Here is a 15,702-nt window from a genome sequence, read left to right on the forward strand (position 1 = left end):
CCGCCTGCCCCAGTACAAACCAATTTGCTTCGATTTTGCCCCCCTCCCCGGCAGGCAGAGCTGCTCTGGTCTGCCTGGTGCACCCCGAGCCCTCGGTCCCCCGCACCCCGCCATCACACCTCGCCCCTTTGCCGGGCTGGATGAGACCCTCGGGGAGGGAAATTCAAAGCCACAGCAGCATGAGCCCGAGCGACAGAGCAAAGGGGGCCCCTGGTACCCCCTCGCTGGGACTCTCCGGCCTCGGGAAGTGGAAAACCATCAGGACGAGCCTCGCCGGGGGTCCCGCTCGGGGCAGGGAGCAGGGCCGCGGCCGGGGGGGCTCTCACTCGACCCCCAGCACGCGCACCCGGCCGGGCCGCTCCGCCGCCCATCAAATGCTTCTCTGTGCAGAAAAAAAAAGTGATAGTAATAAATGAAAGTCGACAGATTTTAATTTTTTTTTTGCACAAAGACTTTTTTCTTTTTTCTTTTTTTTTTTTTTTTTTTTCTTCTCCTTTTCCCCTCCGTTCCGGTCAGTTTGGTTTTCTCCTTTTTCCCTGCATTTGGTTTTGGTTTTGTTTCATTCCCAGGCGTGGCGAAGAGCATGCATTGAAGAGGGGCAGGGCGGCGGCGGGGCTTGGGGGGGGGGGGAGCTGAAACGGGGCCGGGGAGAGCGAGGGGCAGCTTCTAGCACTTGTCGTCTTCCTCGGTGTCGCTGAGCACGTCGATGCTGGCCCCGCACATCACGCCCTGCCCTGCTCCTCGCCTCCGCCGCCGGTAGTGCCCGTTGGGCATCTGCCAGCTGTGCCGCAGCGGCGGGGCCGAGCCGATGGTGTTGGAACGGCCGAGGCTGGTGGCGACGGCCGCCTCGAAGGTGAGCGTCTCCTCCTCACCGCAGTCTGAGGCGTGCGAGTCGTCGTGCAGGGCCAGGTAGGGCTCCGAGATGTAGCGTTGCGGGGTGGACTGTCGGCTCTGCTTCCCCGCCGGGGAGCTGGAAGACTCGGTCAGGCCGGCGGCGTTGGGCTCCAGGGTGGAGGAGAGGAGCGGGGACCCCCCCTCGCTCTCCTCGGCGGGCGGCGAGGCGTCTCCGGCGTGCCGCAGCATGGAGGCGTAGGAGAGGAGGGGACGCGGCTTGGGGGGCACTGGCGGGAGCTGGCGGCGGCCTCGCCGGGGAGTGCTGGTGTCCGAGATGGAGGGGATGGAGCTTTCGCTCAGGGAGCCCGTTCCCTGCAACGCACCAAGACACGTGGGGGAATACAGGGGCGACGGGCAATGCCGGGCACCCACTCCCCCCCAGCCTGAGCCTGGGCTCCCTGGAGCATCCTCCCGCTTGGATAAGGCCCCGCTGTGCCCTCGCCTGCCCCATCCCTGTCTCGGCGTCTGTTGCAGGGATGAAGATGGTGTCTGCTCTTGGTGGTCAAAAGTAAAAAGCACCCGCAAACCCGCTGCGGGAAGAGCTAACGGCTCGCCAGCTGCTGGTCTCTACAGGCAGCATCTCTGTGGGCTTCAAGCACACTCAAGCATCGGCATCTCCAGGCTTGTGTAGCTGGGACACCTCGACCTTGGCAGGGAGCGGATGCCACAGTGGTGAGAGGATCAGCGTGGAGATCCACTCCTCTCCCCAAATGCTCTGCAGGGTGCCTGAGCAGCCCCAGCCTGCTCAGCATACAGGGGACACAGAGATGCCACCGTAGGGAAGAGAGACGGCGCAGAGAATCATAGAATCACAGAATCATTAAGGTTGGAAAAGACCTCTAAGATCATCGAGTCCAACCATCAACCCAACACCACCATGCCCACTACACCATGTCCCTAAGCGCCTCATCTACACGTCTTTTAAATACCCCCAGGGATGGTGACCCCACCACCTCCCTGGGCAGCCTGTTCCAAGGCCTGACCACTCTTTCAGTAAAGAAATTTTTCCTAATATCCAATCTAAACCTCCCTTGGGACAACTTGAGGCCGTTTCCTCTTGTCCTATCGCTTGTTACTTGGGAGAAGAGACCGACCCCCATCCAGAGCGCGATGAGGTCTCCCCTCAGCCTCCTCTTCTCCAGACTAAACAACCCCAGTTCCCTCAGCCGCTCCTCATCAGACTTGTGCTCCAGGCCCTTCACCAGCTTCGTTGCCCTTCTCTGGACGCGCTCCAGCACCTCCATGTCCTTCTTGTAGTGAGGGGCCCAAAACTGAGCACAGTATTCGAGGTGTGGCCTCACCAGTGCCGAGTACAGGGGCACGACCACCTCCCTGCTCCTGCTGGCCACAATATTTCTGACACAGGCCAGGAGCTGGGGCTTATCTTCCCGGTTTTGGCAAGGAGCTTTTTCTACGCCTGCCTTTGTGCTTAGGAAGGGGTTATTGTCACCCACCTGCCTGTTGGGTGTCTGCGACCTGCCCTCGCTGGGTGACCGGGACTCGCGCCGCCGCTCCGGCGACTCATCGTGCGCCTGGGGACTCCTCTCCTCCGAGTTGCAGCGGGAGATATCGGGGGACAGCAAATGCTTGCGCTCTTTGGATCGACCCCGCTCCCTGCCGCCCGAGCGATGCCCGTCGGACCGGTGGCCTGCAGGACATCCCCATCAGTCCCCCACCGTCCCCTCCCCAGGAGCGGGGGATGCTCGGCTGGGGGTTTTTTTGGCATTGGTGTGGGATGGGGCCACCCGCCCTTGCTCACCCGAGTCGGTGTTGAGGCGCCGGGCGGAGAGCTGGAGCGAGGAGTGGTAGCTGCGCCGGCGGGACTTGTAGGTGTTGTCGCTGCTACGCTCCATGGAGAACTCATCCAGCCAGGAGCTGTTGGTGCGCTTATCCCGGATGGTGGAAAACGATCGCCGCATCGAGCTGGTGTCCGTCACCACCTGCAAGCAACCCCGGCCGGCCGGGGAGGGGGTTAGCACCGCGCGGGGCTGGGAGGGGGACGGCGGTCGAGCAATTACCAGTTCACCCATTACCACTGGCACACCGGCCTCCGGGATGGGGAGATTCGGGGTCGGGGGGTGGCCAGCCTGAGCGCAGCCCCCCCAAATAATCTCTGCACAAATCAGGGGCAGGAGGAAAGCGGGGTTTAGCTTTTGTGCTTGTGAGCTCCCCGGCCCCAGCCGGCTGGGAGCTGCGCCCCACAAGCAAAGCCAGCGACTGTGATTCAAGCCAAGGCGCTGCGTGGCGGGGGAAGAGCAGCAGCATCCGCCCCGGCGTGGGGACACGGGGGGTACCAGGCCATTGCCCCCCCCAGGCTGTCTCAGCATCCCTTCTTGCCTTGAAAACAGGGTCAAGCGGAGCAAACAGAAACATCAAAGAAGAAATCATTGACAGAGGGGGGATCCTCCAGTACCCCTTGCTCAGTGTTTGTTTTCCCGGCTGCTGCTGCCACTTTTCCAGACCCCTCCCTGGTCCTCATTTATTCCCGCGTCCCCATCCCCTGCACTCATTCTCTCTCTCCCCGCTCACGCTGTTGTTTTATCTTCCCTCTCCTTTCCTTTCTCTCTCCCGTGCTTCTCCTTTCTACCTTCTCCCCTTCTTCTAGCTTGTGTTCTCGCATGTTTTATGGAAAACATCACCTCCTTCTATATTTTCCTTTGCTTTATTCTAGCAGCTTTTTGCCTCTGCAGCCTTGGGCCGTTCTCCCTGTCTCCTCTCTTCGCGCCATACACTTTCTGCTCCCATCGTCTCCTCTTGATCATCTCCCCTGCTGCCAAATAGTCCATAAAGCCCACAGGGCAAAGCCTCCCTCCCTCTTCACGCCCCGACATGTCACACCAGCACCGACACCAGGACCTCTGTGAGAAAGCAGACCCAGAGGCTCCACAGCAAAACCGAACCCCATAAGAGCGTCTGTGTCTCGGTGGAGGCTGAGTACAAGACAGAACAACAGAGAAACCCCGCAGACAAACGAGGAGGTGAGATGTGGCCTGGGTTCCCCTGGACAGACGGAGAAGCATGTGCGTTAGGACAATAGGAAAGGAAGGAAAAGGTGTTTCATCACCTGGGAGATCATCTGACAGCCGGGCTGGGACTCCTCCAACCTCAGCCAGCACCCGGGACTGGAGGAAAGGAGGGGTGTCCCGCCGTGGGGGGACCCTGCAACCTCCCTGTTCCAGGGTGGACCTCCCACATGAGCCAGGAGATCGATTCCCTTGGCTGCTCTCTGCTGCCGCTGTCCCCCATGTAGGGGAACAGCAGCTCTCCTACTTGTGCAGCACCCCAAAGATGGGGAGACGGTCTGATATCGGGGCGCTGGGGAAGCCGTGAGGCTGGTGGGACTCGCTCAGCGCGGAGAAAAGCCCCAGTGTTACCTGGTAGGCTTTGCTTGGACCCGGCACCCGTGGGGGCTTTGCTTGGTTTTACCTGGGGATCCACAGTGAGACGAGGCATGGAGGAGGCCCTCCCAGAGACAGCGTGGTCCTGAGTGTCCACGGGAAGGCAGCTGCCACGGTTAGAGGGCTGCACTCTTTGAAACTCCCTAACCTCTGGCTCCTGGAAATAAACACACAGCCAAGCTCTTGGGATGGGGTTGGAGCAGGGCAGCGCGTTGCTTCTGCCCCGTTTGCAGGGGACAGCCCTGCTCCTCAACCGGGGGCAGAATTTAAGCGGGCCAAAAAGGGAGTCTAAGACATATCACCCGTCAGGTCGCCACTGAAAAATAATCTCCGATCCATTGCAGGTGAGCCCAGATGTGGTGCTTCAGACTCGCCTGATGGCCAATTCACCTTGCACCTCTCCAGCGGCAGTGGAAGCCCTGCCTGGGTCTGGGGGTGCCCTGACTGCCCAGGCTTTAACTCCCCCTCCTTTTGCCAGAAGGGGACAAGCGTAGGGAATTTTCTCTCTGACCCTGCTTTAAAGGCTTTCTGGCCACATCCCCGTTAAAAGAAAGCATGCCGACCGCGGCACCATTGCGCTTTGGTTAATTCCCAGTTTAGGGGACTCTTTTGTACAGGACGTGGTGTCAAGGAGGTGGGCAGGGAGTGACCCTGGAGATCTGCTAGAAGGTGACTTTATGGGGAGGGGGGAGTCTCATCTGCCACCTCCCCACCGGCAGGACGGTGGCACGGTCGGGGTGGCCGGGGCAGGGGACGCCCGCCTGCGCGGTAGACAGGTCACACAGAGTGCCACAGACCCCGGGGACACGGACCGGGCTGGAGATGCACAGTGGTACAACACTGCATCCGACAAGTGTCGGGGTGGTGCGCGAATGCACACACACAGACATGGAGAGAGATATATATAGATATGTATATATATATATACACACACACACAGACAGACACTGCTGCTGCCGGCCGGCATGTGTGTGAGGCCGGAGGGGTATGCTCCTGTTGGAGACAGTTTGACAGCTTGATTTGGGATTGGGGACACCAGCACTGACAACAAAATGAACATGAATCCGAAAACATCAGATACCATCACTCAGCACGGGGTAACCCACTGAAATGAGCGCTCAGTGGAAAAAAGAGCAGCCTGTGAAGAGAAGGATATTTTACTGCAGGACATCAGACCCCGGTCGCAGCTCTCGCCCCAAAACCACTTGCCGCTGTCTGGCCCCACCAGCCGGGGCTGGTCCAGGGATGGCTGCGTCCTCAGTGCCCGGACAGAGGCAAGGGGCCAGAGCCCCAGCTGGGGGACACCCGGGGACATTTGTCCCCTGCTCTGGATCCGTGCCTGACCCAGAAGCTGCCACAGGGGCAGGGAGCGGTGCTTCACCTCCGTGCCGGCAGCCCCACACCTCCCCGTGCCCACCAGCATCCTTGCTGGGACCACAGGCGAGCGCCCGCTGGGCAATGCGTGACTTTACCAGAGACTGGTGCTCCTGGAACTGCCCGTGGGCCGGATCCATGCATGCCAGCTGGAAGATCTCCTGCGGCGAGAGCGGGCTCAGCGAGGGGAACCCGCTCCGGCTGCTCCTGCAAAGACAGTCCGGCTTCAGGAAGGCCACAAGCGGGGTGCTGCCATCACTGGGCATCGTCTCTCCAGTGGCTCAGAGCTGGGGAGCCCTCGTGCTTGCCCCCCAAGGCTGTCAAGACCCCCAGGACAAACATCATATTCTTTGGAGAGCTGAAGTGGTGCCCAGGCAGGAGAGGACACCAGTGCCCCAGGTCCCGCGGCAGCAGTGGGGACATCCCAAGTGCAGTGCCAGCAACTCCCACCATCTCATTCCCACCAGCCAGGGTGCTGGGATCCCCCACCCACCCTGCACCACCCAGGGACCTGCTGCTCAACAGCTCCCCAGGTTCAGGTCCATCCCAGACCCTCCTCGGTAAGACAGCTTAGTGCTGGGATGGTCCTGCAAGAAGAGCATCCATGCAGACGCCTGGCCATCCCCCTTAGCCACCTCCGCTGCTGTTGGTGGTGCTGATGCACACCAGCTACCTGGGATCCTGCAAAAGCTTTGTGCCGGGACCTTTTTGCCCTAGACTGGGTTTCTCCTGCTCTCAGCAGCTCTTTAACCCTCTGTGCATCCCAGTGCCAGCTCCAGAGAACAAAACGAGGGCTGCAGGAACAGAAAAGCCACAGGAATACCTCCCTTCTTCTCAGGGCAATACTCACAGGCCCGAGAGGGTGTCCTGCTGGAGGTAAGGCAGAGCCTTCGCGTTCGAGATGATTTCCTGTGGCAAAGAGGATGGCTCCATGCGCTGGAACATGGGGGCATTTTTCTGTATTGAAGAAAGGAAGAAGCTGAGCCTGTACGAAATACAGATGAACGGCCAGTGCTTCACCATGCGAGCCCCCACCGCTTGGGAAGGCGACAGCGTGCTCATGTTTGCTGTTGGGGGCCGAGGATGCATGTACGCATGCCTTATAGTCGCCAAAGCCCAACCTGTACCACCATCCTCATCCCTCAGCTGCATCCCATGCAGCTGGCTGCGCATTTGGTCGGGACGTGGTAGGAAGCGGCGGGGGTGCTCTGAACAACCCCCTCCTGCCCACCGCGCGCCCTCGCTGAGCCTCACCTGCTCCTCCAGCTGCTGCCGCTGCTTCTTCGCTTTGCTCTGCTTGTAGTAATCCATGATCATCATGGCTGCATATATTTTGCCAACAGTCAGGTCAGAGGCTGAGAGCATAAGAGGGGAAGGAAGGTGGGGGACACTTTTGTCTTAACAGAAATAGCAGGTCTGAAGGCACCAGCACGGATCCTGGGAAGAGCCCTGCTGTGGGATACCCTGGTGACCCTCAAAGTCTGCTCACCGCTCCGAAAGAGAGATGGACACCCAGACACTCCACGTAGAGATAAAACGGATGGAGATGGCTTGAACGCATCATCATAAACCACCAAGACACACACCTTCATCACATCATCATACGCAACGGAGCAAGTGATGCTCAGCCTCCTGCCCTTATATGCTCCAGAGATGATTTACAGGAGACTCTGCATTTGGCAGGAGTAGATCACTGCAAACCGGGCATTTTTCAAGAGGGTTCCCCAGCAGTCAGGCAGAGCAGGGCAGAAGCCAGCCTACAGCAACACAAACCCTTTCCCCACTCCTCCCCCAGCTGGGGATGGGTCTGACCGGTCCCCACCTCCCTTTAGGAAGAAGCTGCTGCAGGTATGATGGAAACTTGGCAGCGATGACAGCCCCCCCAGAGACTCACTTTTTGGCATGGGTACCAACAGGTCAAGCATCTTCTGGGACAGGTGAGGCCAAATGGTCAGGATCTCCTTTTGAAGCTCGGAGTCTAACTGCTGCCAATCTGCACCACCTTGAACCACGGGGGAAAAAAATGGCCCACGTACATCAAGATCTAGCACCAGGGTCCAACTAAAAACACCCCTTTCCCATCCTGAAGTGAGGTTCACAAGCAGCACCCAGCTCTCTCTGGGCTGGGAGGGCCATCTTGCATCAGCGAGCCTGGTCTCCTGCTCTCACAGGGAAACTTTCCTACCATCCCTTCCATATGCGCCTCCATCTCCCCATCCCCTGCCCTCCCACTCAAAGCTGCCATCTTCAAGCTCGCCTTGGGTCCGTCTCTGCGGCTCCAATCCTACTCCAGCCCACACACACCTGCTGCTGCCCCACTTTCTCATTTCTGGTGAGCGGATCATGTGCTGGTGAAAGAGCAACTCCACTTGGTTGAAATCTTTAAATACTCGGCGATGCTGTGCAAGGAGAGCGGAGCTCTCTGACCAGCGGTGAAGGGATTTGCTGAGTTGAGGAAGACCCAGGCTCAAAGGGAGCTGTCAACACGCGCCAGCCGGAGACACTTGAGCCCAGGGCAACTCTGCCGAGCTGTAGGAGACCCAGGTTCAAATCTCTGCTTTATCTAGAGGGGCTTGAACCCAAGGAGCTGTCTCAGCACTGGGCTTTTGCTGGTATCTTGCCCTGGGTTGGGTTTTCTTCCAACAGCTGAGCTGTTCCCAGGGGACATTTTATTGAAAATGCCACGTTTCTGCAGAAAGCTTTTGATCTGACGAATCAGAGTGTTTCCAGCAACAACAACAAAGCAGGTTTTCCTGCTCTGAACATTTTATCTTCCCCGAGAGAGAGATTTCTGGTCCCCAGCCTTAGGAAGTCAAGCACATGTGATCTTTTCCCTCCTTGGTTTGGTTTTGTACATGGGGAGGAAGGGGAATTCTCTCCTTCCCCCTTTGCCTAGTGGACATCAAGCTGTTTCTGCTCTCTAGAAGCAGCTTCTAGTGGGAAACTGGCCACCTCTTCCCTAAAGAAATAGTTTTTCTATAGAGAGCGGCAAAAATTTGCCTGTTCAAGGTAATCACTTCCATCCACATGCCAGGGTCTGGACAGCCAACCCCACTTTGGCTGTGATGTCCTCAGCCTGCCCAAAGGATGAGTGCTGGTCACTCCAAAACCCTCCTGGCTCTGTCCCCTCTCTACTCCACCGACCTTACCTTTGGCAATTTTGATGTCCAAGGCCGTGCGTATCAGCGCCATCAAGGTGGAGGTAAAATGGACCGTCATGTCCTCAGCCACGGGCATGTTCATCAGCACCAGTCTCTGCGCAAGAGAGAGAAGAAAACAGCGGACGGAAAACAATATCGAAAAACACATCGACCAGGCTGGAGGAAAAGAAATTAAACATTAAACAAAAGGGAAAAAAAAATTAAAAAATAAAAAGCAACAAAGAGTGTCAAAACAGCACAGCCAAAAAAGAAGGGCAAGGATCACCCCGCCACCCCCCGGCTCCTTCCACCCCAGGACACCGGCTCACTGCCTTCCAGGGCTCCTCCTGCACCCCAGGAACAGCCCCTGAGCCCCCCTCCCCACGGCACCGGGGCTGCCACAGCACCTCCCGGCACTTTCGGGAAGACACGCTTGATCCGCCAGGGATGCGGGCGTGGGGAATGCTCGGGAAGGGGAGAGGGGGCTCAGGTTTCCGTTCCCGGGTGGTTCGGCTTTCTGGCTCTCAACCCTTCCCACCTGGGGCAGGGGAGAAGAGGGTCCCTAACCTTCAGGGACTTCAGATCAGCTGGATTCCTCTAGCATGCTACATCCTGGCGCTCCCTTTTTGCGTCTTTCAGAGATGAAGTTTGCCAGCACATGCACAGGGTCCAAATTATCCAAGGGTGGGGAAGGGAAGGAGGGGTAGAAAAAGTGCAGAAGGAAAGAGAGAAGGGCAACCAAGGCAGGTTAGACACGCCATGCTCCTTCCCCACCCTGGGCAGGCGGGGTGCAAACCGAAGTGACCAGATCCACTTTCCAGAGAGTATATTTTGCTTTGTGAATACCTTGGGTCATCCCTTCCCTGCCCATTTCTTTTCCCCAACTTCTCGTGTCCTTTCCCTGCCTTCAAGCCTCCCTTTTTCTCCTGGAAAAGTACTATGATGGATGTATGCATGCGTGAACAAACACGTGAGAGCTGGAGAGGGTGGCAGCATGTTTGCAAGTGTGCAGAAATCCCCCCCTTCACTAGCCCTGAATGCTGCTGAAAGAGCCACAGGCAGCAGCCCGTGGCCAAGGAAAGCTTCAGTTTGCTCCAGACTTGGATAACATATTGCTCTGTAGCTCCGGGTTCTGCCCTAGCAGCTCCCACCCCATGTTCTTCAGGGCTTCCCGTGCTCCTGCTCCATGCCTACGCAGCCGGGAGCACGCTGTACCTGTGCCGTGAGCTGGCTGCCGGCCACTGCTCCAGGAGGAGCTAGAAGGTACAACTCAGAGCTGCTTCTTGAAGGCACCTGGCTTTGCTTTGCACAAGCCATCCTTGGGATAGCTCGTGCCGATGCGCCTGGCTCCTCATGCACTGCAGAACCTCTCCTTCAGGATATGTCCTTGCTGCCCACCTGCTTCCCATCTCCATGGGCTTTAGCCCTGTTTCTGCGCTGGCTGGGACAAAGGTGGTTCCAAGCCCAGGAGACGAGCCAGTGAGCTCCTGGGGACGTCCCACCCTCCCAACTGTGCTACGGGGTTGCTCCTCACCTCATCTTCTCCAACCCTCCCACTTCCACACTATCGCTGATCCTGCCCTTCCTCTTCCACTGGGGTCTTCCACCCCAGAGCTCCTCGGGCTTGCGAGTGGCCACGGCAGCATCACGTGCGTGGGCAGTGGAGACCAGCCAGCGTGGCCAGGACTCTTCTGAACACACCGGGCTCCCCAGGAGTGAGCTAAACACGTGTTGGATGCCCCCAACGCCTCCCCGGCTCCCCCCAGCCCCACCTCCCGCAGCTCCCTTGAGCCCCGGCTCCTGCTCGGCTCTAACCCCCGTAGAAGGAAGGGTTGATCTACCTTATAGGCCACTTTGGAAGGACATCTCTTGCCGAGGCCTAGCGGTGGTGACATAAGAGTCAGCATTTCATACATCTCAGTGTAATGGATTCGGCCACTGCTCATGAAGGGGGAAGGGGAGGGAGGGAGATGCAGAGAGAGAGGAGGCATTCCCAGAGAGCAGAAAAACGTACAAACAAAAATAGTACAGGAAAACAGGAGAGAAAAAAAAAAAAACACAAACGGACAAACAGGAAAAGAACAGGAAACCCGTTAATCAAGGCAAATCATACATGAGAGACTGTCCTGATGTGGATTTATAGCACTGCTCACACAGACCCAGGAATGCTGGCAGAAAGCAACTCACCCCTCTCCTCTCTGCTGCTGGCCTCAAGCGCCTGCCTCACTAGGAGTCTGGGAGTCCTTCTCTGGTCTCAAGCCCTTCCCTAAAGCCCTCCAGCAGCCCCCAACTTGTCCCACAGGTTCCAGGGCTGTGTGCGAGTGGTATAAATCAGATACACGGCACTCAAGCCATGGGTTATTTGAGATAACGGTGGTTTGCACCACAGTGCTCTGTGGCCTCCGTAGCGTCTTCCCTCCCGGGGGGGGGCCTGGGTATTGCTTTGCATCGCCACCTAACCCATAGCCGGAAGGCTGTGTATCCCCAGCTCATAAGGTCTATGCAATTGGGAGGCAGCATCTTGCATAGAAGGCAGTGGGCCAGGGTCACTTGTCAAAGGAAGATGCCCAGTTGCTTCCGTCTGGCTCTGCGGATGGACCGCTTTCCCACCATGCACCAGTGCAAAAGGCATGCTGAATTGGCTGAAAAAACAAAACCGGGAGGAAAAGTTGTACATGCCATGCTCCCGCCCTGGCTCTCTCCCACATGCGGCTGCAAGTTCCACCAGGTTGGAGTTTAAAGAGTCTCAGCAGAGGCAGCTGTTCGGGCCTTCCAACATCGGGGTTCGTTTGGGTTTCCCAAGGGAAGCAGCTAGGACGGACCCCCACCTCGCGCTCCTCTGCTCTGCGGGGACCTGCCTAGGGTTGCGCTGCGGTGAGGAACGCTACCAAAATGGGGCCACCCGATGACGCCTTGAGCCCTCTGCCAGGCTGAGATATTTGGGTTGTGCCTCCCTCTCTCTGCACATCCAGGAGGCCGCTGAAGTACATCTCCCAGGGATCCTGGGCTCGGCCACTTCTTCTTCCCCTCGTGCCAGGCTTCCGACCTGCACTGCAACGTTCAGGATGGTTAATGGGCAAGGGCAACAGCAACAGCATCGACCCTTACAGCTGGGCTGGGAGGATGCTGCTGGAGAGGAACCCGTCTCAGCTGGGGTGGCCTGGGACAGAGGGCACTGCCAAAAAATTAAGCACTCCCCGTGGGATCCTGGCCAATTCCCTACCCATGTGCTGAAAGCAGTATGAAAAGGGGAGAAGAAGATATCTCCTCAGGGGTACCGGCTGGTTTGGAAGCAGCCCCCTGGCCAAAGAGGCCCCCACCAAGATTAGTCCTGATATTTTGGATGTGACCTAGGGATGGTGATGTGGGAGCTGTTTGGGGTGCAGGCACAGAACAGGCTGGGCAAGCCATCCCCTTTGAGACCTGACACAACTAAACGAGTTGGAAAGAGGATTGATAACAACATTGGAGACTACTAAGTGGGATGATCAAGAGGAAATATCCAAGCCCAGGAGTCTGTAAAGCAGCACCTTGGCAGACCTCGATGTGCGCTGACTTGAGGTGTCTTAAGAGGAGAATATGACTTCAAAATTTTCATGCTCAAGAACTTTGTGCAAAAAGGAAGCAAGACAGTGATCTTCTACCCATCCTTCTTGGCAGGGGGGATTTTAGTGTACCCAGCACACATCAGACACTGTCTTTCATACTGACATTCTCTGCACAATGAAGGAAGAATGGATTCCCATGAAAGGAAGAGTTTGCATCAGTGACGAAGAAGGACCACACTACCTGTTCTCACAGACAGGCTGCATACTCTGCTGCTTCTCAGAGCAGAGATCTTAAAGCGTTTTGAGCAGCACAGCAGTGCCCAGAAACCACATCCCCACGGAGTGAAGCACAGGAAGGCACGTGGAATGACATCCACCTCAACAGGATGGCTCCCAAGAGCTGGTCCCAGCATGGGTGCATCCTTGATGGGAGAGCTGGCCATCTGTCCTGGATGGAGTTGTGCCCTGTGGCTATGGCACAGGGTGGCCTGTAAAACTGCCAGGCACTAATGGCTTGGTCCTGGTGCTCTGAGAGAACCCTGTGAGTGATGGAGGGGGAAATCTGGGGGACATCTGTCCTCCTGTGGTTAGGAAATAACTACTGTGCCGTACCAGGCTGTTCGAAGCAGAGCACCAGAATAGCAAGTGATGCAAGACTAGGTTCAGGAATAGGAGATGTCCACAGTGACATGAATGTCTGTGGAACATTCACCTGACCCATGACCATCTCAAGAGCTACTTTTAGGGGACAAAAGTGATGCCTTGGCTCACTTTTGCATGACTGCTAGAAGCAGAGGGGGTGAAGAAATGTAGAGATGGCCCCAAGGAGCAGCACTGACTGCCAGGATACAGTTCCAGCAAGATTTGATTACAAGACCTGCTCTCCCCAGCAAAAGGACAGAGCGTGCTGGTCTTCCATGGGAAGTCTTCCTGCATCAATGCCCCTTTGTTAGCCCACCTGCGGATGGCCTAGTGGGTATGCTTCCATACCATGCTGCACCACTATGCTGCATCCTGAACTTGCCCAAGAACAATCTCTTTCAGAGCAGGCCATCCACCACTCCATAAACATGTTGGTGGTTGTTTCTGCAAGTCATCGTTGTCACATTGCCTGGCAGGATAGGGGTGCGGGCTCCAGGAAGAGGAACCTGTGCACTGTGATGTGCAGGGCAGGCTCACCAAACTGAAAGGTGAGCAAGTTGGGTTGGCATTTTGGGATCTGAACCATGGTGGCAAGATGCAACGACCACGTGAGTTTTCTTTCTTCATCAATTGCCTCTTGGGAATTGTTCCAGGGCAGTCGGAATCCCTGAAAATCTCTCATGTCCTTGAAATACCCCATGCACAGGGCGGAGGAGACCGAGGTAACACAAGGAAGAGATGGGGATCGTCTCCCTCACATGACAGCAGAAGCTGGTCTCTCTGTCTCTGTCCCCACCTCCCCTTGAGTTTATCCACCTTCACTGCTCTGTCCAACCCGCAGAGTCAGCAGAAAGCCCAGACTGCTGCAGAGCTCCCTCTTCCCAGGAAGCATTACAGGTACCCTTCTGAGCACCAGGTGATCCAGCTTAAGAGAGCAGCGTTTGCCAGTGAAGCCCTGATGTCAAATGAGAAAGGCTACGAATTCCTCCTGAAGGTGTCTTTTGTCTGCAGGGACCTGAGCAAGTGTCCTCGGCAAAGCTGCCATCCTTTGCCAGGGATGCAACAGAGAAGAGTGGAGAGACCACAAGGAGCCCCTCCTTGAATGGATGAGCCATCTGAGATTCTGCAAGAAATCTCCTATCCCTAAACACCGCTTCATAAATGAGATGACCAAGAGTCCAGGTCTTGTCTCGCTTGCTCTGCTTTACTTCTGGTGGTCTACTTCAAGATTTCAAATGTGTGCATCATCCCCATGACCAGCTGTGGAGGGTGACAGACCCACTCCAGGGATGCTGGCTGGAAGAAACATTTCTGATGCGGCAGGGAGGAAGCGGTGGCTACAACACACCACACCGAGGAACCCTCTTCCCCTGCAGAGCCAAGATCACAGGCTGGGGGTATCTGAGCTTCCCTCGTACATCTTCTCAGATGCTGCGAGGGATGCAGAGGGAAGAGCGAGCTCTGTGGTTCCTCCTTTTGGGCCATGAACACAGGCATGGGTGTCGTGGCACTTTGGAGAAGATGGCAGGTGCAGGATTTTGCTCAACTGTCACCCCAAATGAGATTTTTAAAAAACATGCAAGTCAGAGAGACACAAGGAGGCCAAACTGCTGCCGTGGACTCACGGCCAGCAGCTGGGAGCTCGGCTCAAGCAGAGGGAGAGGAGCTGTTGAGCTCCAGAGATGTGCCCAGGTGTCACCTCCTCCCAGAAGGTCCGGCAAGCCAAGGGCAAGACTAGCTCCCCAGAGAGGTGGTCGTATGTCCTCTGAGTGCCACACTTGCAGAAGGGTCTGTTGGGCATAGCATGGCATCCCCCAAAGTTAGGGGCTTCCCCGTCCTCCCCCCAGTCCTCACTTTCCAAAACAATGGCAAAGTCCCCAACATCCTCCTGCCTTTGCTCCCCCTTCCCTCCCCAGGAGTAAACCACATCTGAACCCCCAAAAACCTCCTGCTCCCGTGTGAGGGCACTTTGAGAAGCCAAGCAGGGACGGTGGCATTTGGCCTGCCACCCTTCGGGGGCTCTCTGCGTCGACAGAGCCGGAGCGAGGGGCTGGCTGGGGGACGCAATTTGTCGAAACCCACCCCGGGAGGCTCTGAGCCCCCCCTGGCCCCACTCATGCCTCCCCTCGAGGAGGACAGCTGCTGGCTCTGGGAGGCCGCGGACCTCTTTAAACTCGAAGGAAAGCAACGTCAGGGTTCCCTCGGGAGGCGCGGTGGCGGTGGAGCAGGGGGGGAAGGAGGGGTGGATGGTGCGTCCCGTGGCCAGGTTGTGGCGGAGGACTGGGAGGCAAACCTTGCACGCCACCCTGTAGGGGCAGTTCTCTCCTAGGCCCAGAGGAGGCGAGATCACCCGTACTAATTTGTACATATCCTTATACGAGATCCTGCCGCTGCAAAGGAAGCACAGGTGGGTTAATAGGACACTGAGAGGGTGGAGGGGAGGATGGAGAGCTCAATGGGAGGATGCTGGGGCCATCTGTGGGGCAAGACCCCCGGGAGTGCCCAGCTCTTCTCCTTCTGGCTCTGTCAGACCCAGAGAGGGGAAAGCTGTGAGCATCAGCTACTGCCTTCTCCACCGCAAGTCAGCTCATACCTCCTCACACTGACCCATCTTGACCCTGCAGAAGGACAGTTTTGGCGGTGAACACCACCCCATCACCCTTCCTCATCGTGCCCCTGGATGCCTACGCCTGGTGGAAGAGGGCT

At 57.2% G+C, this 15,702-nt stretch overlaps 1 protein-coding gene across 1 annotated transcript in view; it reads right to left on the reverse strand.

Annotated features, from left to right (window-relative positions):
- Positions 1 to 413: 413 nt before the first annotated feature.
- The window catches only part of CACNA1E (calcium voltage-gated channel subunit alpha1 E), a 95,629-nt gene continuing 80,340 nt past the window's right edge, over positions 414 to 15,702 (reverse strand). Inside the window, exons 38-47 of the mRNA XM_075156803.1 lie at positions 10,648 to 10,744; positions 8,816 to 8,921; positions 7,561 to 7,668; positions 6,921 to 7,021; positions 6,517 to 6,623; positions 5,765 to 5,873; positions 4,321 to 4,449; positions 2,654 to 2,834; positions 2,349 to 2,542; positions 414 to 1,206 (exon numbers count right to left, since the gene is read on the reverse strand). Of these exons, the coding sequence (XP_075012904.1) occupies positions 667 to 1,206; positions 2,349 to 2,542; positions 2,654 to 2,834; positions 4,321 to 4,449; positions 5,765 to 5,873; positions 6,517 to 6,623; positions 6,921 to 7,021; positions 7,561 to 7,668; positions 8,816 to 8,921; positions 10,648 to 10,744 (1,672 nt within the window). The 3' untranslated portion in view covers positions 414 to 666. The remainder of the gene's footprint in view (positions 1,207 to 2,348; positions 2,543 to 2,653; positions 2,835 to 4,320; positions 4,450 to 5,764; positions 5,874 to 6,516; positions 6,624 to 6,920; positions 7,022 to 7,560; positions 7,669 to 8,815; positions 8,922 to 10,647; positions 10,745 to 15,702) is intronic.

Source organism: Calonectris borealis, chromosome 8, assembly GCF_964195595.1.
Source record: "Calonectris borealis chromosome 8, bCalBor7.hap1.2, whole genome shotgun sequence".
NCBI lineage: Eukaryota > Metazoa > Chordata > Aves > Procellariiformes > Procellariidae > Calonectris > Calonectris borealis.